Source organism: Pteronotus mesoamericanus, unplaced genomic scaffold, assembly GCF_021234165.1.
Source record: "Pteronotus mesoamericanus isolate MK-2021 breed Mesoamerican mustached bat unplaced genomic scaffold, CSHL_Meso_final scaffold_99, whole genome shotgun sequence".
Classification (NCBI taxonomy): Eukaryota; Metazoa; Chordata; class Mammalia; order Chiroptera; family Mormoopidae; genus Pteronotus; species Pteronotus mesoamericanus.
In genome coordinates, this window is record NW_026555330.1 from 7,770,343 (window position 1) to 7,791,585 (window position 21,243).

Sequence of the window (21,243 nt, forward strand, 5' to 3'; positions counted from 1 at the left end):
TTGCTGACATTCTCAGGCCTTTGTTTCAGATACATCCTGGGGTTCTGGAAAGGCAGGTGAGGGGCAGGGTTTATTTGTTGTTGCTGTTTTGTTGTTTGGTTTTTGTTTTTGGTGTGTGTGGGGGGGTTCTTTTTGCCAATCCTTGCTTAAAGGCGTTGAACTACCCATTCCATCCACAGCCTAGTGATCGGTCAGGGTTCCAACCTAGCCCCATCTCCATCAGAAGCTGGGAACCCCTTCTGCTGAAGATGCCTTCTCCGCTTGGCTCATGAGCAGCACTTCTTCAATATACACGCCACCAGCTGATACCAGTAAGGCCCTAGAAAAGGTCACCAATTAAACCTCGTCAGAATTTGCATGATTACACCCCTGCTCATGAATTCAGAACTGTTTCAATCTTTTGACACATTCACTGAGCACTTGCCCTGTGCCAGGCATTCTTAGAATCTGGGATACAAGGAGGAAGGCAGGCAGGCTCTGTGGTGGCCCTCAGGGGCCTGTGTCTGGCTAGAAGGGCTTCTTAGCAGTGGCGACTTTGAAGTTGGGTCTTGGAAGAAAAGAGTATGAGTAGGTTCCTTTTCTGAGGGGATTTGATAAGAAGGGAAGAGCGAGCTAAAGGGAAATAATGAGGACAGGGTGGTAGCGGGGGTCATGGGCACAAGGAGGGGTGACTGAGACATCTGGGAACTTAGATCCTGGCCAAGTTTGCTTAGTGCTAGTCCTTGTCCTAGAACCTTGGTCTCCTAAGTGCAGGGACCCAATGGCTTGGGCAGCACTGTCCAATAGGGGTTCTTCAACGGTGCAAATGTTCCCTTCCTGTTCTGGTGATCTGTGTGTTGTGGCTAGTGCAGCAGCTGAGGAACTGAATGGTTACTTCTATTTCATTTTCATGAAACAGCCACCACATAGCTTTACACGTTTCATCCTCCAGATCACACCCGAATCACTTGAGATGCCTTTAAAAATCCCCGATGCCTCATGTCTGAGCCTCACCCCGAGATCCTGGTTCGGTTCATCAGGGTGGGGTGTGAGTATCAGTGTCTTCTGAAACACCCAAGTGGTTCTTACGTGAGCCGGGGTGGAGAGCCAGCGATCTGAAACGTGGTCCACCACACTCTCAGGGGCGGGAAGGCCCCTCTTGTCACAGCTTGGCGCAGGGTGCTTGTTTAGGCTTCAACCGCTTTGCCCGTCCTCCCCCCTCTCCCTCCCCCCACCTCCCGCCACGCCCAGGACATCCTCGTCTCCTCTCCACTGCCAGCGGCGTCACGCAGCCTGCTGGCTCGCTCCCCTCCCAGCCTCACCCACTGCCCGGCCCAGACACACTGCCCATTCACCTGGGCCCCGCTAGGACCTGGCCAGCTCCCTGTCCCCTGGACAGCAGGGGTCAGAGGTTGGGAGCCTGGTCCTTGCAGGCCCCTCGCCCTTGGACAGAGCCCAACCAGCCATTTTCCCAGGCTGGGCTGGGCTGGGCTGGGCTGGCTGGGGCAGGAGCTGGTGGCCAGGCTGGGGTCGGTAGGACTGGTTTCTGCTGCCTTCCTATTAAACAGATTCATAGACCACGGTGCTCCGGAGGCACCCGTGCAGGCAGTTTTGGTTTCCAGGTTCGAACCTGGGGGGAACATTTCTTCCCCATGCACCTCGGAAAAAGCCTTCTGAGCCGGGTGGGTCTCACGCTAGAGCTGCTGCCCACACACCCCCATTTTCGCCATCCACACCCCCAAAATAACTTCTCCCGTGACTCACACATGGCAGCTTGTGCACTTCTTTTATTATTAAATATATAAGCAGCTTCCTATTTTTTAAATAGATATTTAAATGACTTTATATAAAATAATTCACCACTTCCAAGTATAAAAACAAAATCTCACAGTGTGTGAGCCAATGTTCCCTCTCGGCTTTTTCAGAAAAGAAGGGTTTCCTGTGCAGGTGGCCGGGGCAGCCACGGGGGGTGGCCGGGGCCCTCCCGTTCCTGGGTCAAGAAAGCAAGTCCAACCCATTGCCGAAGCTCTTTGCTTTCTTGGCTTTTAAAATACTATAGGTTTAAGGGACAGGGAAGGAAGAGGAATGCCTTTTTTCTGTTTTTATCTTTTCCCTTCCACTTTTAAATACGTATGTTCTAGCATCAAATATAGAGTCTATGACTAGAAGGAGGAGCCCCCACGGGGAAGTTCTCTGCCTCCTTCCCTCAGCTGGCAGCGGCGGGCGCAGGAGGCAGGGCCAGCTAACCTTCACTTTCAAGGGCAGGAAGGGAAGGTCATGGGCCCCAGCCCAGCAGCCACGCAGGGCAGGGTCTCTAAGTGGAGGGCCCAGGGCAGCAGGAGAGGAGGGACACAGCAGCACAAAGGGACCAAGGACCACTGACAGCCCTGTCGCCTGCTGTTCAGCTCTAGAGCCACAGCCGTGGGCTGGCCTAGGAAGCCGAGGCCCTCGCGGCAGACTTGAAGCACATGCCCGGGCCCTCCCCGACCCTGGCTTGCCTTGTCAGAGAGATGGTGGTCGTGGGTGGGTGGGTGGGTGGGTACGGGGGAGAGCTGGAGGCATCACTGCCTACCAGGCTCCTAACGGGATGATGCGCTCAGGCCCAGGTGCCTGTGGGCAGTGGCCTTGCAGCTACGCTTGTGGCAGAGGTCACAGGTGCAGATGCCTCCCCCTGACCTCAGGGGCATACCCATAATTTCAGAGATCTTCCCTGTGCCTGTCTCTCCTCACCTCCCTCCCTCCCACTAGTCACTTCCCTCTTGGGAACATCAAAGTGCAAAATGCAGAAACCTGGGCCAAAGATACAGCCTGGAGACCTGCTCTGGCTGGCGGCCCAGGCAGCTCTCCCGCCCTGATCCACCCCAGAGAGCCCAGAGGCCGGATCAGCAGAAGGTCAGGGCTCCGGGGCCTCCTCAGTGGACGGGCGAGGCCGGCTCGGGCGCTCAGTGCAGAGGCTGGGGAGAGGCTGGAGGGGCGGGCAGGCAGACGGATGTTGGTTCACGGGACGGGCGGGCAAGCTGTACAGCAGGCAGGTTCAGTCTTCACAGTGCAACGGCTTCCTTCGTGAGGGGAGCCTCTGTCCGGCCTCCCGGAGACGCTCTGGCAGGTGCTGGGAGGGCAGCGGGGCGGGGGCCTGACTGGGTCTTCGCCTTGGCGTCACAAGCCACGCAGGTCCTGAGGGCAGGGCTGGCCTCCCCTCGCCACCTGGCAACCAGCAGAGGATGCTTGGGCGAGCGGAGCCCAGCAGGCCTTCTCTTGCCGTCTTCCAGGCCGCAGGCCTTTCCGGGAAACCCAGCCATTGGCCCACCCTGCGAATCTCATGAGCCTCCCTGCTTGTTGGGGTAGGGATCCATCCCTTGACACCAAACAGGTCCTCCGGGCACGCAGGCTCTTCCATTCCTCAGCGCCCACCCTGCCGTCCACATCCACGGGCCGCTGGGTCCCTGGCCCAGGGGCCGGCGGGCGACGAGAGCAGCCCCTGAGGGGCAGAGGGTGCTAGGCCGGGCTCGCCAGCCTCCCTCGAATGGATGGGAGCCTCCAGGGCCCACGATAAATATCAGCAGCGTCGGGGGCATCCTCCAGCCCTCTCTGAGTCTGTCCAGAGCCTGTGGGTTGAGGGCGGAGGGACCCCGGCCTGGCTGCTCTGGTCTCATTGGGCAGGCGACAGTTCTCACGGTGGGCAGGCCGTGTTCCCAGGAGAATGGCTGAGGAGGAGGGCGGCAGACGCCCCGACGAGGTCTCCTGCCATGGAGAGACTGACCCGTGCGCCCAGCTGTAGGGGAGAAAAAGAAGCCCGGTCAGCCAAGTGGGAGTGGAGGGAGGGGTCGCTGAGGACACGGGTGGGGGAGTCGCAGCGTTCCTGTGGGCTGTTGGGAGTACTGCAGGCAGGACTTCCTCCCATCCTCTCCCTCGTCTTCCCAGCCACCCCAGCCACCGCAAGGGACCAGGCAGCTTTCTCTGGCAGGCGTCCCGGCCACGGGCCAGACTGCCCTCACCTCCTACCTCCTCCTGGAGAACAGGGGCCACAGAGGGAGGTAACAAGGCCTGGCAGAGGTCTGAGCAGCGCGAGGGGGCACTGCTCAGGCAACGGGCTCTGACACAGAGGGGAGGGGGCACCTGAGTGTCCTCAGATCCCGCCTGAGGCAAGGCCACCTTGCTGGCCGTGGTCCAGTGAGCCGGAGGAAATCCTGCTAACTCTTGCAAAGAGACTCCCCACTCCCGCCTCCATGCCAGTCACCACACACAATGGTCTGGACAGCAGAGCAGAGCAGAGGTAACTGAAGAGGAAGAGCAAGAAGTAGTCCCAGGACAAGGAAACTCCCTCATTATCACTTGGCATGCTCCTTCAGGATGGGAGTCGCGGCCCCGCTCTCTCCCCACTCCACCCCCATCCTTGTCCCCTTGCCCAGCATCCTCAGAACGCTTTGTTCCCAGACCAGAAAATCCCCTGGACTCCGTCCAGCTGTTTGACTTAGGCCCCTGTGCGGAGCTACCCTCCCTGACCGCCCCTAGGCCCTCCTGGCCAAGCCTGTGATGGGCAAGAGGAAAGATGGGACCACAGCCTCTGGCTCCCGGCCCGTTCCCATGCTCTGGAGGGAGAGGAAAGGGGAGCCATAAACTGGACAGGAGCCACGCTGGGTACAGCTGGGCCACAGGCCCTGCTGGGGCCAGCAGGCAAGAAGGGCCAAGTGGGCAAGCTCCAGCCTGCTACCCTGTGTCCTCAGTCCCTGGACTGGAGGGGTGGGCGCCATGTCTTCTTTCTGAGGGCCGCCCCCGCCCCCCAATCTCTCTTGTCAGAGCGGCAGTCAGTGTGGGGCTGGCTCTGACCTCCCTGAGACTCCTGGTGCCTGGCCTGGAGACCACCTTGGGGTGGCTTCCCTCTCTGCGTGAAGTCTTGAGGGAAGGAAGGCCTGAGAGCAGGCAGGCAGGGAAAGGAGAGCGAGCACGCCCAGGGCAGTCGGCTAAGACCTGGGGGCGGGCTGGCCACTGTCAGAGGGTGGTGCCGCCCCGCACCACCAAGTCCCCGGGACCCCAGTGCATCCTCTGTTTAGCAGTCCCGACAGGTCTGGGTCACCCTCACAGCCCGGCCAGTGTCCCCCCTGACCTCCTTTCCCTACCCACAAGGTTGACCCCAGGATTCCAGATGCGGTATTTTTGCTCTTTTCCGAATAGGCTCCCCTGGCTTGGAACATGTGTCAGATCCCCTATCTGCTAGGAGTGGCCTGTCACCGAACACCCGGGAAGGCCCTAAGACGCTGGCTTGCGTTTGGCATGGGGTGTGGCTGAAAATTTGAATGGGTCGCGCCAACTCGTCAGCCAGCCAGCCAGCCAGCCAGCCAGGCACTCAGCCTGCTGGTCAGTGAGCCAATCAACTCCCCAATCAACAACTAACCAGTTAGACAGTTACTAGCTAGTCAACTGGTCAGTCAGAGTCACTCAGCCTGCTGGTCAACCCGTCAGTCAGAGTCAATCAGCCAGCCAGTTAACCGGTCAGCCAGAAGGCTGATCAGTTAGAGAGAGCTGGCCAGAGTCAATTGGTCAGTCAGCCCTGAAGCCAGTCAACATTTATTGAGTTCTTGGCAAGTGCAGAGAAGCCCTCTTTGTTTCAGAACCCGGGATAGGCAAAGAAATGCAAAAACAGTAGAAGACACAGTCCCTGCCCTCGAGGGGCTTACAGCCTTCTTAGGAGTGCAGGATGTAAACATACACATAAAATAGGAATTGGAATGTATAAAAACAACATCCACGTCTGTGCAAATTGATACAGCATTAACCAAATACAGGAGAGCAGAGGGGTGTGAACGAAAGGAGCTACCAGAGGGAGATGGAGATCTCAGGAGGACTTCCTGTGGCTCATTGTGGGCTGAGGGGAGGGAAGGGAGGAGGGAGGGTGGGGCCGCCTGGCTCGGGAGCCAGGCGGAACAAGGGTCACATCTTTATCAATAACGTGGGTGAGGACAACAGAAGGCGCCCATCAACGTGCAGCAGACACACTTGACAGGGCCAGGCAGACAGAATTAGGATGGAAAACAATTCCGTAAGGCACAGGGACTGGGCAGGTATCAATGGGGTGGTTTTGACAAGGATGTGTATAAACTCCTGCACTTTGGTCAAAACAATTAAGTTGTCCAAATACAGGATAGAGGTCTGGTTTGACAGAGGTTATTGGGGGGCGGGGGGAACTCGGGGTTTTAATAGACCACATGCTCAATATATGACAACAGTACGATGCAGTTGTTTAAAAAAGAAAAAATAAAAAACTAATGCGATCTTAATCTATACGAATAGCAGAATACTGTCCAGATCAAGGAAGGTAACAGTCCCACTGTACTCTGAGCTGGTCAGACAACGTCTGGAGCACTGTGTCCAGGGCTGGGCGCCACATTTTCAGAGGGACATTGACAAACGAGTGTGTCCAAAGGAGGGCGACCAGGATGGTGAGGGGTCTGAAAACCATATCATATAAGGAATGTTTGAGGGACTTGGCCACACTTAGCTTAGAGAATTCTTAAAGGGGACGTGGGTAACTGACATTAGATATTGGAGGGCTCTCATGAGAATAAGAGGGAGGACCAGCGTGGGGATGGGGGTGGCCGGGAAGCCAGTCAGGCCTCACGTGAGGAAGGACTTCCTTACGGTGCTATTGGCAGATGGCAGGGAGCTGGCCTCGCTCTGGGACTGTGTGATCGGAAGCCTGTGACTCCCGGTCAGGGAGGCAGAGAGGGGAGGCCCCTCTGGGGTGGGATGTTAGGCCAAATGACCTCTGAGAGCCCTTCCAAGACTAAGGTTCTATGACTCCATGAATCTAAACTCAGGGAGGCAGGGATGACCTTGGCTGGGGAGAAGGGCCAAAACAGGATGCAAGCAGAGAAGAAGGTGGCAAGAGGCACACAGGCGGCAGCTGCTGATGGAGCTTGGGAGCCAAGATGAGGCGGGTGGTTGGAAAGGGTGGGCGAGGCACAGCTGCTGAAATTCTCCAGGGGGATAAAGACCTTATACAAGAGGATCTGGGTGGCTGCGGTGCGGATGGGGGCAGGGAGGCTGGCAGCCTGAGGCAGAAACAATGACTCAGTGCAGAAAGAGTAACAGTGCCTGCCCTCAGATGGGCGGAGGGAATGGAGGGGTCCCGAGGACCCAGAAAGGAGAGCGTCAGCCAGCCCTGGCGACGAATGGAAGACAGGGCAGGAGAGGGGGGCCTGGGCCAAGGGTGTGGGCCTCCAGGGAGGCGGTGGTGTCACCAAGTTAGGCGACTGGAAAAGGATGTAGCTAATTTTCAGGGGTAGAGAGAAATCCAAAGCCAGAGTCTTACCTTAGAACTCCCTCTACACCGGCATTTCCACCTGTCTGTCCTCATCCTGGGTCAGGGGGCTGTGGGCAGAGCACAGACTGGCATCAGACTCCAGCAGAGGCCGGGCAGTGCGGAAACCCCTAAGTTTGCCCCCACCACCCAAGACCCAAGACTGCTAACCCTACGAAGAAATCAGGAAAGACCCTGGATATGCGGGCAAGAAGAGACACCCTGCCCCCTCTCCACCCCCCAGCCCTGTTCCGAGCTCCACTGCCTCCGAGCAAGTGGAGGGAAGTCTCCCCCAAATCTGAGGGGGAAGAGATGCCGAGACAGGCCCCTGGTGCCTCACCTGCCCTCTGGTTGCTCCATGGGAGAGTCCACTGTCTGAGTCTCTCGATGGCTCTGGGGACAGAAAAGAGCAGGCTCACTGAGGAGCTGGGTGGGGGGCTGGGGAACTGCACCCCCCGCAGACAGGGCTAATGGGAGAGTCGAGGAGAGATTACCAAAGTCTGCCTTGCTGCCCAGAAGGTGGGATGAGCCACAGGGCCAGGGAAGCTCCCTGTGGGCTCCCTGCTGGTGACGCCCCTGCAGGCTGTCTCCTACCTGAGGCACCCCCCCCCGCCCCCGGGGGGCCCAGGCTCTGCAGAGCTGCCGGGGAACACCCGGCCCTGGCCCACACCGCATCCCTTTGCTCCCAGCCAGGTTCTCATCCTGCTTCTGGCCATGGAAGATTCTCTCCCACTCCCTGCTGCCCTGGCCCTTCCGGTTGGCCTTACAGCCTGAGCCCTCCCCAGTCTTGGAGAACCCTCCATTTTAACTAACTGCACCCCACCCCACCCCCGCTGTCCCCTGGTGCTCAGTCAGCCTCCTGTCCTTGGGCATCGGAAGAACCTAGGCCAAACCCGAGCCAGCCTGCCACCAGCTGGACCTGCTCCTCCACCCGGCTGTGCCACTGCCCCCGCGAGGTGCCTGCCTCTCTGTCATCGGGCTCTTCTTACCCGCCGTCTCCGCCTGTAGAGCAGCAGGCCGCCCACAGCCAGCAGGACCAGGATGACGCCCCCGACGCCAATGCCGGAACCGGACCCCGGCCCATAGAAGGCAGGCCTTTGGGGCTCAGGGGGGAGTTGCTCATCGCCTGCATCAGTCAAAGGAACGGAGTTAAAATGGGCCCGGGGCAGGGCCGCCCCCTCACGGGCTCCTGCTCCTTGCAGCCCTGCAGGGCTCCGCCGTGCCCTGGTGCTCCTCTTGCCCGGCAGCTCCCCATGGGGCAGCGCATTGCCCCGGGTGTGGCTGCTGGGGAGCCCTGGCCGAGCAGAGAGGGTGGAGGGATGGCTGAGGCCTTTCGGGCGCAGTGACGGGGTCCTGGTAGAGCCTGGCTCCTGGAGGTCTCTGGGTGGCAGGGTGGGATGGTCTGCCTTGTCAGGTGTGTGGCTCCGGGCCTGGCCAGTGGGCCTCACAGGGCCCAACGTGGGCAGGGAGGTGCCGGTTCCACCTGCTGGCGGCTGGCCCTTGGCTGATCTGGAGAATGGAGGCGCCGAAACGACGTCGCTTGGTCTGGAGGCCTCTGCCGGGACAAGGCCTCCTCCCAGCCTGGAGGAGGAGGGCTCTGGCCCTTGGGGTCCAGGATCCTCACTAGCTTCTCCAGAGGCCTCTTCTAGGGCCCAGTCACTGTTCAGCACAAAGTCAAGAACGTCCTCCATCCCAGGGACTGGGGTCCCGGCAGAGGGGCGGGGCTGGGGTGAACCTCCTGTGGGGCTTCCCTCGACGCCTGGGGTCTCTGGTGACTCAAAGCTCTGGCAGGTGCTCCTGGGTGGTCGCTGCTTGGTACTGCCCAGGTCCACTGTGCGAGGGGGCTGCTCCCTGGGCAAGAGGGAGCTGTCCGCTGTCCCCCCAGACTCAGCCCAGGTCGAGCCAGCCATAGGGGCACTGGAGGGGGCAAGGGGCTGCTGAGGGGAGACAGAGGCCAGGTCACTGCTAGGGGTGGCTTTGGGGTGCAGGCAGTTGCAATCAGGCTGGGTCGCCACATCTGAAAGAACCACAGAGAGGGAGAGAGAAAGACGGGGAGGAGATAGAGTCACCAGCCTCCAGCACAGCGTTCCCAGAGGGACTGGAGAGGGGCTGTGGGTCTGGGGGGACCCGCATCCCCTAACTCCGCCCTGGGGCCGAGGACAGGACAGCACTGGAGCCGATGCTCCTGTCACGGGCTGCAGGCAGGGAAGGCGTAAACTGCAGGGGCTTTTGGGCAGGCAGTGAAGAGCAGGGTTTAGAGGCACAGACTGGGGGTTGGGCCAGCGAAGACCAGAGCACAGCCCTCCCTGGAGTTCCAGTCGGCCAGATACCAAGCCAGGGGTGAGCAGCGGCCGGCCAGGAGGTTGAGCAGCGGCCTCCAGGACTAACACAAGACACCCTCAAGCCCCAGAGACACGGCGTTGGCAGGAAGCAGCAAGGTGGTGTCATGCACAGCAAGGGGCACACTGCCATAGCCACGGGCGGGCACAGGCTGGGGCTGGAACGGGGCGGGGCTTGAGGCCTCAGGATGGAAACGGAGAGACTGGACTTGGCCATTGGCAGATGGCAGGGCTCAGTGCCCATCCCGGGGAGCAAGGTTGCGTGGAGGAGGGCACACGTGACACAGGACGCAGAGACGAGGACACGCAGGGAATACGTGTGCAGCTGGTGCCAGCCCTGGGAGAGTTTGAACGATGTTCAGACTTCAAATCCAGCCTGTCCCTTGAGGGGACACTCAAGGCATCCTGAGGACTTCCGGAGCCAGGGTATCCTGGTGATTCGCAGCAGGGGTCCCGGAGCAAGGGCCCTGACTCCCACGTGGAGCCTCTGCGCTCTCCACGAACCCCCCACACGTTCGGCCAGCCTGCAGAGCCGGTGGGGAAAGCTGCCATGCCTACGGGGCTCTCCGAGAGGGGCCCCCTTTTCCGCTCCCTAATCTCGCAGCCATCAGCACGATCCTTCTCGATGCCTTGACATGCAGACATTTGTAGGTGTGCATGCACACACATGTCAGAAGAGACATGTGTCTAAGACCATCCAGGGGTACACGAAGCCATATATGTACACAGGACAAGCACATCTACACACACAGGAGCACAAGTAGCAGCCAGGCTGCCTCCCCGGGGTCCCTCCAGCCTCATGTCCCACCTCCCAGTCCCTGCCCTGTTCCACACGCCCTCCCGCCGCCTCCCCCTTGCCGGCCCTTTGGCACTTACCTTGGCTGGGACATTCAGCAAAGCTGTCGCTGCAGTCCTTGCTGAAAATGTCCTGGTTGTTTTTAAGGAGATTCTTTGTTTCACTAAAGACATTCTTGATCTTCTCCAGCAACCAGAGGGGCGACTCAGAGAAGTTTTGGACACAGGCCTGGAAGGAAAGCGGGTTCCCCCGGGGTGAGGATGACCATTGACCCCATGTCTCTGGCTTGTCTGTCAAACTCCCTTGGCTTTTTCTCACATCTGCCTCCTTTTTCTCTTTCACTTTCTCCCTCCCCCTCCCCTAGTTTGCAGCAGAATCAGTCCCCAGGCCGGGAGATACGTCACTTCACGGAGATGTGTCAGGCAGATGGCAATTACCTGGCAAAAACGCAATGAACGAGAGAGGTGGTCCCTGGCGAAGCGGGACATTGAGACCCGCAAGGCACGGGGACTAAAGCCATTCTTACAAGTGTGATGAGTCCTGTGAAGGAGCAGTGAATGATCTGAGAGTGTACAAAAAGGGCTCAGGGGGAACGTGCCTAAGAAGCGACTAAAAGGTGAGCAAAAGTTAAGCAGGAAAGGAGGCAGAGTGGGCGAGAGCTGTCCAGACAGTGGGAACGGACTGCGCAAAGGCCTAGAGGCAGAAAACAGCCTGAACTGTCCACAACTAAAAGAAGGACAAGAGCGGCGAGAGGTGCAACTGAAATAGGTCAGCAAGGGCCGGTCCTGCGGCTCTCTGTTGGCCATGGCAAGAACTGGTAACCTTAGCCACAGAGCAAAGAGAACACATCTGAGAGGTGCCTGCGGAGGTGGGGGGAGGGACCATGGTGCAGAGAATGGACTGGAGCAGGCCCTGGGGCTGTGTGCGCTTCTTTGGCCTTGGTGTCTTGGAAGGAGGTCCAAAGTGGCCCAGCCCTGTCTCTTCTACTCCGGGGACACAGGCTCCCCACACCCAAGGGAGCTCTGAGAAACCTCGCACACACTCCCTTCCCTCCCAACTCTTGGGCAGCTCCTTCTCAGTCTCTGGACCAGGCTCCCCTCCTGCTCTTGGCTTCTGAACGCTGGCACTCCTCAGGGCCCTGCCCTGGGCCCGCCCGGGGGTCACGTACACCCCAGTGCCATGCACGCCCATGGCTTCGTCTATGGCCTACTCGCCGATGACTTCCAGATACCAAGTCTTTCCTTAAACAGAGCTGCACAGGTAAGAGCTGGACTGGGCTGTGAAGCTGTGGGCATCGCTGTGTGCCCATGGCCGGTGCCTAGTCAGCCCTCCATCAGTGTTCACCAGGTAGACAATGAAAGGGTGTAGGGACGAGGCGACCTGGGCTCAGTGCCATCACTCACCAGCTAGGTGATACCGCCCACATGGACTACCCAGTTTGGGCCCATTTCCTCATCTGTAAAGTCAAAACAACAGTGCCTGCCAGCCTCCCCCAGGACTGCTGTACAAAGAGCCACACTAGCGCTCTTGCCTTTCTTCATGGAGAAAACAGGGGCCATCAGACAGAAGGCCCCAGGGGCCCACCGGTGTCCACAGAGGTTCTGGCTTCCCTCCTCAGGAACTCCGAATGCCTCCCCAGCCAAGGCCGCAGGAGGCCAGCTCCTCCAGCATCAGCGGCTTGTCCCTCCCAGGCCACGGACGTGTCCCTTAGGGCAGGTGCCTCGTTGGAATGCAAATTCCTGGGCCCCCTCACAGACCCAGTGAATCAGACCCTCTAAGGGTGCACGCTGGGAATCTGTATTTTCAATAAGCTCCCTAAGTGATTCTTAAGAACATTAACATTGGAAAATCACAGATTTAATACCTCGTTAAAACAGGCTTCCTCCCCTCCATCCCACGCTCCCTCCGGTGACCTCCCTCTTTGCAGTCTTTGGAGCTGAGTCCCCACAGTGTTGTCTCTGGTTCCTCTCTGTTCACCCTGATGGGGCACCTGCCACCGACACTGACCTCCAGCCCTGCCTGGGACTCGGGTCTCCTGCCCGTCTCCCAGCCTCCAGACTTTTCCTCACAGCAACCAGAAGGTTCTCACACGCAAATTAGGTCAGGCCACCTGCCCATTCAACCTCGGCTGCCCCTCAGGCTCTAGATCTAATCTCCGGCGGTGTAGGACCCCAGGGGATCTGGCTCCAGACTCCTCTCCCCTACCCCTTCAAGTCCATGCCTGGCCACGCTTGCCACACTGCCCTCTGCCTCCCCTTTGGGCCCTGAATGTGCCCGCTCCCGCTCACCTCAGCGCTCTGACCAGCCTTACTGCCTCCTGATTTTCCCATCATTGGGCCTCAAGTGATTATTTTCTTACTCAGAAACCTTCCCATCTTTTCCTCCCCACCCCGTTTTAAATTAGAGCCCCGTTTCTCTCTCCCAGTCGGGGCTCCTTCAGGGCTCCCTCCCTCACCTCCTCCCCACCTTCCCCTCCTCGGCTCCTCAGGCACACCCGCTATTCGACCTCTGTTTTGTTCATTGTCTCACTGCCCCCAACTGGAAGCTCCGTGAATGTGGGGATTTTTGCTTCTATTTCGTCTCCTGGTGTCTAGGCCGGTGCTGGGTGCAGAGCGGGCACTCGTGACTATTTGTGGAATAAAGGGAGGATCCTTGTGGTCTGTGATTCAGTTTGCTTGTGGTATTGTTTGTCTCATGGCTGCTAGTCTCATTTAACTACAAGCTCCATGAGGTGTGATCTCATTTAACTACAAGCTCCAGGTGGTTCTTGCTCATGAAGACGCTGTCAAGGCCTAGCACTGCGCCTTCGCAAAGGTGAGTGGAATGGGGACTCGAACGAGAGAGTGAGCGAGCGGGGACGCGGGGTGAGGAAGTGCATGCACTCTGTGCACGTGGGCCGGGAGAGGACCGCCACAGCCGCCCTCCGCCCTGACGCACGACTCCGGGGGCCCTTCTACCTTGTCCTGCTCTTTGTACACCTTGGGGAAGCAATCCTTCAGCCTCACGGAGAGTTCCTGGAGCTTCGCGAGGGCATTGGCATTGGAGGTGTTGTCTTTGAAACTTATGGTATCCTCCAGGATGTCTTGCACCAAAGGAAATGCCTTCTTAATGTAACACACAGGGTCTTTCTGAAAGAGAACGTGGAGTTGATGGTCTGGCTGATGCGGCTGGGAACCCGGCTGTGTGTGCCCGATGCCCCCACTCCAGCAGAGGGAGGGTCGCAGCCTGCCTGACCCTGACCTTGATCCCAACCCTGACCCTGACCCCTCCCACCCGCCGGGGCAGAGGCTAAGGAAGACCTTGCCCTCTGTTGGCCTCTCTCTCTCTCTCTCTCTCTTTGGGATCTGGCACTGCGGGGGTGGGGGGTGGGGGGGTAGAGGGAGGGAAGTGTGGGTTCTGATTAGGGAGAGCTCCGGATTTCTGGAAGAAGCAGCGTCGGGAGGGTAGGTTCTGGGGGACTTCTCTCTCCCTCTGCCTCTCTTTTGGCTTGCTTCCACATAAGGTCCTTTTCTACATGCTTCCTTCTAACACTGCAGGCTACAGAGGTCCTGGAGACGCCTCATGTTTCCAGGAATAACCTCAGGGTTTTGTCTCCCTGGAGGATGGCAGTTGCCTCACCGGAGACTACTGTAGCTCCGTATTCCTAGCACCGGAGGAAGGAAACACATTCTGCGCACTGCGAGGGGGCCTCCGGATCTAACCGGCATGTGTGGCTCAGGTGTGTGGGAACAACCTCTGGGCGTCAGAGCGATTTTGCATGAGGCACAGAGATGAACAAACTCGGAATAAGGGCTGGGGCAGGGAGCGCTGGAAAGGCTCTGCGGCACCAGGAGGAGCTGGGCAAAGGCCCGGGAGCAGGAAGAGCAGGGAAAGGGGTAGTGGGGGGGGCGGGGGGCGGGGTGCCCTGACAGGTTGAGGGGAAGAGGAAGTAGCAGGTTAGGGTTCCAAGAGCTCCCCTTAGTGGCAGGATGAGGGGCACACCGGCAGCTGTGAGGGCGCTGGGGAAGCGCTTGAAATTGCAGCTGATGGGGACACCACGCCGGCAGCACACTTTGTTTGTGTTAGGGGTGGGGCAGAAGGAAGAGGGAAAGGGCTGGACTGACCCCCTGGCGGTGGGTCTGTTTGCTGGATGGAGGTGACATCCCTAAGCAAAGCTTGTGACCCAGAAGTGGTGGTTTGCCTCAGGCCCTAGAGCCAGCCTGCCTGGGTTCAAATGGGACCGTCGCCACTTACTAGCTGTGCTCCCTTAATCTCTCTGGGGACAATAAACAAGGCCAGTGCACCACACAGTAGTTCCATCAGATTAAATTAGGAACGCGCCTGGAACATAGCAAGATCTTGACATGCGCCAGGAAAAGGGAGCTGCAACGGGCTTGAGCCCCTCGCCCTGCCCAGCCCTGGACCCTGGTTCCCCCAGCTTAGCACCCAGGGGTCCTCACACTTCACCCTGCCCAGCTCTAGAGTTTCTCCAGCCTTCAGGCTCCCACATATAGCCATCCTGAGACGTGCCTCCCAGCGGGGTCTCGAAAATAGCCATAACTCACCAATCGGTCCTCATCTACGAACATAAAGGGAATTTTGCACGAGGTCTCCATCTGACTGTCAATCTGTAAGAGAGAGCAGGCCAGGGGTGGCAGGGTGTCCGCGGCTTGATTGAGCTTGCCTAACAACAGGGACTAGAGTTTTTGGGTAGGTCGGGGTTTGATCCTCACCCACCTTCCCCCAACCACACCTGGAAAGACAAACAGGGGAAGACCTGTGCCTCCCACGTGCCCAAGGAAGGGCTGTAGGGGGATAAGAAGTCTCTTCCTCCTACTTCTCTGTCCATGAAACCTGACAGATGTCAACTTGTTATAGGGAAGAACAATCTAATAGAGAATATACAACATAATCTCCTAGAGGGGTAGTGAGCTCCCTGTCAAGGCAGGAATCCAAGCAGAGGCTAGGCAAATTCTGAGGATTCAGGATCTGTTAAGGGCTGGAGTTAAATGCCCTGATTGGCCCCCAGGGCAGTGGTTCTGGGGCGCAAAGCCTCAGAGAGGGGCTCCTGGTCCCCCCTAGGTTTCTGCGGCAGCTGCATGCAGGAGGAAAAGCGTGGGGGTAAGAGAGGCAGGAGGCCCAGTCTCCAGGCTCCAAGCTCAGGGCCCTGGAGCTGGCCCTCGCCAGCGACGCCCCACCCTGCCTGGCTGGCCAGAGGGATGGTAAATTCTCCTCTGAACAGGACAGTGGCCATGACAGCAACCTGAGTCTGCTTGGCTGGACCACGTTCGGAGCCGTTGGTGACTCTGCTGGCCCAATCAGAACGAGGCTCAGGCCCCTTCGTGGCCAGGATGAGCGGCCGTCCAAGCCCTAGGGCTGGGGCAAGAGCCAGGGCCGGGAGGGCGGAGGGCTGGGAGTTAGGCACGAGCCCCCGCTCCAAAGCCGGAGTCACATCTGGGAATCCAGGAACTAGAGGCAACATCGCGGGGCACAGCAGGCAGCCTGGGCTGGCCCCTCAGAGGACGCATCCCACTGAGCGGCAGGCGGCGGGCTCCCCAAGACTCTTCATCGTTCCCCCAGGCAACCAGCTGGAAGCCCCCCACCCCATCCCCTTCCCTGCTGGGGAGTCAGAGAGGGCTTAGGGTTGGGGGTCAGAGGCCCCGACCTTAAGAAGGTCGGTGAGGGCAGCATCAGTTTAGGCATGTCCTGCACAGCCCGATTTCTCTGCCTGCCATCCCCTCTCTTTGTCCCCACTCGGGGGCTCCAGCCTCAGTTTCCCCGGTGCAGAGAAAGTGGGGCAGACTGGGCCACACACTCACCAGCTGCTGCAGGAGCTGCAGGTGTCCGTCCCCAATCATTTGGCTACAGTGCTTCAGCTGCTCCTTGGTAATACTGCTGCTCACCAGGAGACAGACCAGCAGTAGCTGGAGGCCCAGCCATGTCTGCGAGAGAGAGACCCTCATTTCTCCCCAGCTCTCACTCTCCCCAGCAGCCCCCATGCCCTCCTACCCGCACCCCCGGCTCTGCCCCTCACCCCAGGAGGCGGCCTTGCCCGCATCCAGCTTCCCCGAGGCTGCCTAACAGCCTCGGCACAGCCTTGCTCTCCCTCGATGACAACCCCCGTGCCATCCTCGCCCAGAAAACTTCCCAGATTAGCCCAGGCCCAGTCTTAACTCCACGCTGATCTGGAATGGGGACCTGGGAGGTAGGCCTACCAGGCTAAATTCCAGCCACACAGGAAACTTTTTGAGTGTAAGACTTGCTTCTACCCATTTTTCTGTTCTTGCAACATCGAACACTGAGTCAGGCACCTTGTCAGCTGCCCACCCCTCTCAAGCTCGTGTTCATGCACTGGTTTCCAGTCTTTGTGCCAGAGACATTTCCCTCGGGCCCAGCCTTTCCTTCCACTTGGTTCCACACAAGTCTAGCTCTGCTACTGGAAAAGCCAGGGGCCTAAATTCAGGTTCACTGGGATCCTATCTCATGCTAGAGACCTCTGGAGGCCTGAGCGTGTGCGCACATGTGTCAAAATTAATCAGAGGCGGCAGCAGCACCAGTGCTAGGCCATCGGGCTGGCACCTGCCTAATGCGGCCCCATCAGGCTGTGCATTCAGCCAGCCAGCTGTTAACACGCCAGGATGTTTTCTGAGATCTCTCTCCTCTTTCAGCGCCCATGTGGCCCAGTGGCTGCTGACCCCCAGAGTGACGGGGCTGGCTCCCTGTCACCCTGACACCCTGTCTTTCTCTGTCCTCCCTCTCGCCCTCCTCCTCACTCCTCAGCCTCTCCCTGGCCCTAAGGGGCCCCCTCTCCATCCAGAGGTAGAGAAAAACCCTTGTGCTTTCTGTCTCCAGCTGGAGGTCACCTCCTGGCCCAGGATGCCCCCAGATTCAGGGAAATGCTGTCAGGGCAGGGCAAGGGCTGGCACCTCCCGGGGCTCTGCGCTCCGCCTCAGTAATCCAGATGATGAGACAAATACGGCAAATAAATAGAGCACTGGAAAAACACAAGGAGGCTAGGAAACAGCCCACAATGGCTAATTTACATATAACTAAAAGCTCAAATGTGTGCCAGCCCTTACCAGGGAGAAGAGGTCCTGGCTGGGCTACCAGGGAGGCTGGAAAGATGGGGAGAGATTGATGGCAGGGAGGGAAAGGAGGACCTGAAGGGAAGAGGCACAGCGTGTCCAGTCCCACTGGGCACAGGGATGTGGTGAGGGTCCTGGCCGGACTTGGGGGAGGGGAAGAGTGGAAGAGGGAGGAGAATCACGGTGCCCGGGAGGGCCTTGGGCTCTCCTTGGCAGTGAGGAGGCAGCCTCGGGTGCAAGTGACTATGCAGACCCGCAGGAAACTGGGCCACGCAGAAGGTGTGTGGGCCCCTGTCCGGCTGCCATGGAGGCTCTGAGGCCCCCCTGTACGTGGTTCCGAGGAACTGGCCGAGGGGGAGGGGATGCTCAGGGAAAGCCTGTGGCAGGCACTCCGAGGGGAACGCCGTGCGTGACCTCCAGGGCTGCCTGGCTTTGGGAGCCTTTTTTAGGCATCAGCGTGAGAAGAGTGCAGCCTCCACGTGGGAGGCTGACTTGGCCCCTGGGAGCCCGCTTTTGCCTCACAGGAGGATCTGGACGGGCACCCAAGGGTTAACGCTCTAGCTTGCTTCTGGCCGGGCTGCCTCTTCTCCCTCCTCCTTTCTTCCTCCCACCCACCAGCCTCAGCCTCTGGGGCAGCCAGGAAGGGACCTCTGCTGAGTGCTCAGAGAGATGCTGGGATGTCTCCTCCCAGCTGTCCATCCTCACGGCCTCCCCTCCTGTTCCATCTTCCCCATCGACAGTCCCTGGAGACACCTTGGCAGAAGTGGCCCCTTGGGCCGCCCTGTCCAAAACCAGCCCCCTTTACTTTCCTCCTCTTGCCTCAGGGACTCACCTCTAGCTCCTTGTCTTGCTCGTGCAGCCTATTGCCTCGCCCTCCCCATCCCGCCTCTCAGCACTATCTCCTCTCTGAGTTGGGCTCTTCCTCCCCAGTGGGTCTGCTCTGCCCTCCCTCTCACCCCACCTGAGACCCCCTCCCTCACCCTCCAAACACTTTTCTGCTTCTCTTCTCCCAGAGCTCCCCAGAAGCAAACCCACTGGGAGGCCACTCACTGTTCCTTAACAGTGCCACCCTGCGCTCTCTAGGAGCTAGGCAGCTGCCACCCGCAGCGAGGGCAGGACCGTTCCCATTCAGTCCTGAGCAGCCCCATCCACAGCTCCCCAATGCCAAACCTGCCTCCCTCCTTCCTCTACCACCGCCAAGCCCAGGATCTCCCCCAACGAACAGCGCCTGAGTTTGCAAAAAATAAAAAATAAATGAAAATAAAAATTAAAAAATTCAGAGCTATCCAGAGGCAACTCTGGGGTCTGATCCCCCCAAAACAGACTTAATTCAGCCACCCAAGTCGCCATCAGCTCCTTCTGTGAGCTGGAACAAGTCGCGGCTTGCGGGGCTCCTCCTTTCTGCCAGCGGTTCCTGGGCACAGGCCCTGGCATTCTATAAGCTGATGACCCCTGAACTTTCTCTATCCAGGAGCGCACAGTCCCCATCGGAACCTGGAAGCATGTGCGGGGTCGATGAGGAAGGTGCCCACTGAGAGGGCGCCACACTCAGCGCACTGCCACTCAGCCTGTCCCTCGGCAGCGGTCCGTCAGAAGGGAGAGAGGCAAGGGCCCCCTGGTTGACATGGAGCCCCTGCCCGTGGCTGCGAAGCCCTCTCTCCTGCCAGCGGGTGGCTCAGTGGACACCCCTCCGTGCAGTAGGATGAGCAGCCTTCCCTTTCCCAGGGAAGAGCCGCAGCCCCAGGAGCAGCGGCAGGGCCGCAGCGGGTCTCAGCCCGAGCGCCTCCGGGGCCGCGGAGCAGCCTGCACGCTGAAATGGGAAGGCGGCCGGAGCCCGCCGGAGAGCCTCTGCAGCCGGCGCGCTCGGGCATTCGGGTCCGAGGGGCCGCGTCGTCTCAGAGCACCAGCACCAACCCTGCCCTGCGCTGCGACAGCCTCTTACCGTGGGAGGGCAGCGCCCGGCGGCGCCCCGCGCGGTCATACGGGCAGCTGGGTCCCGGCCGGGCGCGTCGGCCGCCCTCTCTCGCTCGCTCGCTCGCTCGCCGCTGCCGAGCCTGCGCCCAGCCGAGGGCCGCGCGGCTGTCGCGGGAGTGCGGAGAGCCGGCTGCGGCGCGGAGAGCAACAGGCGAACTTTCACTTTCCCCAGCCGGCTCCGCCAGCTCCTCGGCACAGCCTTTTTAAGCGACTTAGGCATGTGGTTTATGGGAAATTACGTTGGACAGGAGCCAGACACACACGCGCGCGCGCAAACACACACACACACACACACAAGCGCGCAACACACACACACACTCCAGAGCCCCACAGAGCCGCCTCCCCGCCCCCACCCTCGGGCTGGTCTTCCCCGCCTGTCTTCAGTTGCCTGGTCTTCCGTGCTCGGGAAAGTAACGCGCCCTCCACCGCCTCGCGCCCTTCCGCGCTCTAGCCGCGGACAGTGCTTTTCTTTCCTTCCGCGCCCTCCAAGTGGATCCGTTTCTCTTTCTAACATTCCTCTCAAGGGACTTTCCCTCCAGGCCTGAAAATTCCCAAATCTGAGCAGGAAATGGTCTGAGAGCTGGGCAAACACTGAAGACTGGGGCCTCCCCGGCTGTGCACGATGCAGCACCTGGTGGAGTCTGAGTCAGCAAGTTTGCAGGCAGCGACCTCATTCCTAAAAGCCCCCAAGCAGCCCGCCCAGCTTCTTGTCTCCAGTTCTGGGGGCAGGGGGCAGGGTCCAGGCAAGGAGGCCAGCTCCCTGGCCAGGAGAGGAGGGACTGTGCCCTGGAACCGGGAGCTGGGAGCCTCTGCTGTGTGCCAGGAGACACTCCAGGCACTTGACCTGCAGGTGATGTTAAGGGCTGGCTGGCTGGTACCCTTCTCTCCTGAGGGCCAAAACCTGGGGCGATTGGCACCTGGGTCCTAGATTTTCCTTGGTGCTTTTGGAAATGCATTTAACGAGAAGATTATTCACATTTTGTCTCTACACAGAATCACTCTAAATGGAGCTTAACAGGATGAGTCTATTAATTACAATGCCATTGTGAGGCCACCCACACCCACCTTCTGGGAAATACATGATATGTGGTCTTGTCCCGAAGAAGCATGTCTAGTCACTTGCTCCAGCAGGAATTTTACACCTGCACACGCTTGCTCATCCCTGGCCCCTCTGCCTGGATGGCCCTTCGCCCACCTGCCCTTAGGGCAAACACCCCATCCTCCAAGGCTGAAATCACACCACAAGCTCCGCCAGCAAAGCTTCCTTGAACTCCCCTGGGCAGATCAATGGCTCCTTTGTCTGTATTCCCACTGAACTTGGCTCCTTCCTCCCTGGTGGCTCTGATAATTTGTCATTCATTGATTGATCCATTCTCCTCATTATTCTAAGACGTACTTAAGACGGCACTGACATATATATTCTGCGCCCACTCTGGACTGAAACTTCCTCCAGGCTGGTCCTATGTTCATCTACCTCCCAATCAGCAGTGCCTGGCACCCAGTGGGTACCCAGTTAATAGTGGTTGAGTGGCAGAAGGCCATTAGAGAATCATTCATTCATCTGGCAGACATACAACATGTGACGACTATGTGTGTGGTGGGCACTGTGCTGGTCCTGGAAATAGGATAGTGGACATGCTGACCTGGTCCCTGCTTCCATGGGCTTGGGAGCAGTCAGAGCTAAGGAGTGGGGACAGCGGCAGGTGCTCAGAGCCTTGAGGAAGGAAGGTGAGAGAACCCAGCTGGAGGAAGGAGGCTGAGGCTTCACTTCCCCTAGGTGCCTGTCAGAGGGCC

The 21,243-nt window shown here is 59.1% G+C and overlaps 1 protein-coding gene across 1 annotated transcript; it reads right to left on the reverse strand.

Annotated features, from left to right (window-relative positions):
* Positions 1 to 2,473: 2,473 nt before the first annotated feature.
* On the reverse strand, positions 2,474 to 19,611 carry CSF1 (colony stimulating factor 1). The gene is made up of 9 exons (XM_054564762.1): positions 19,418 to 19,611; positions 16,210 to 16,332; positions 14,956 to 15,018; positions 13,369 to 13,539; positions 10,492 to 10,639; positions 8,266 to 9,293; positions 7,617 to 7,669; positions 7,289 to 7,347; positions 2,474 to 3,751 (listed from the first exon to the last, which is right to left on the reverse strand). Exons 1-8 carry the CDS (start codon positions 19,454 to 19,456, stop codon positions 7,302 to 7,304), a joined length of 1,671 nt encoding a protein of 556 aa, XP_054420737.1. The 5' UTR covers positions 19,457 to 19,611; the 3' UTR covers positions 2,474 to 3,751; positions 7,289 to 7,301.
* Positions 19,612 to 21,243: the final 1,632 nt, after the last annotated feature.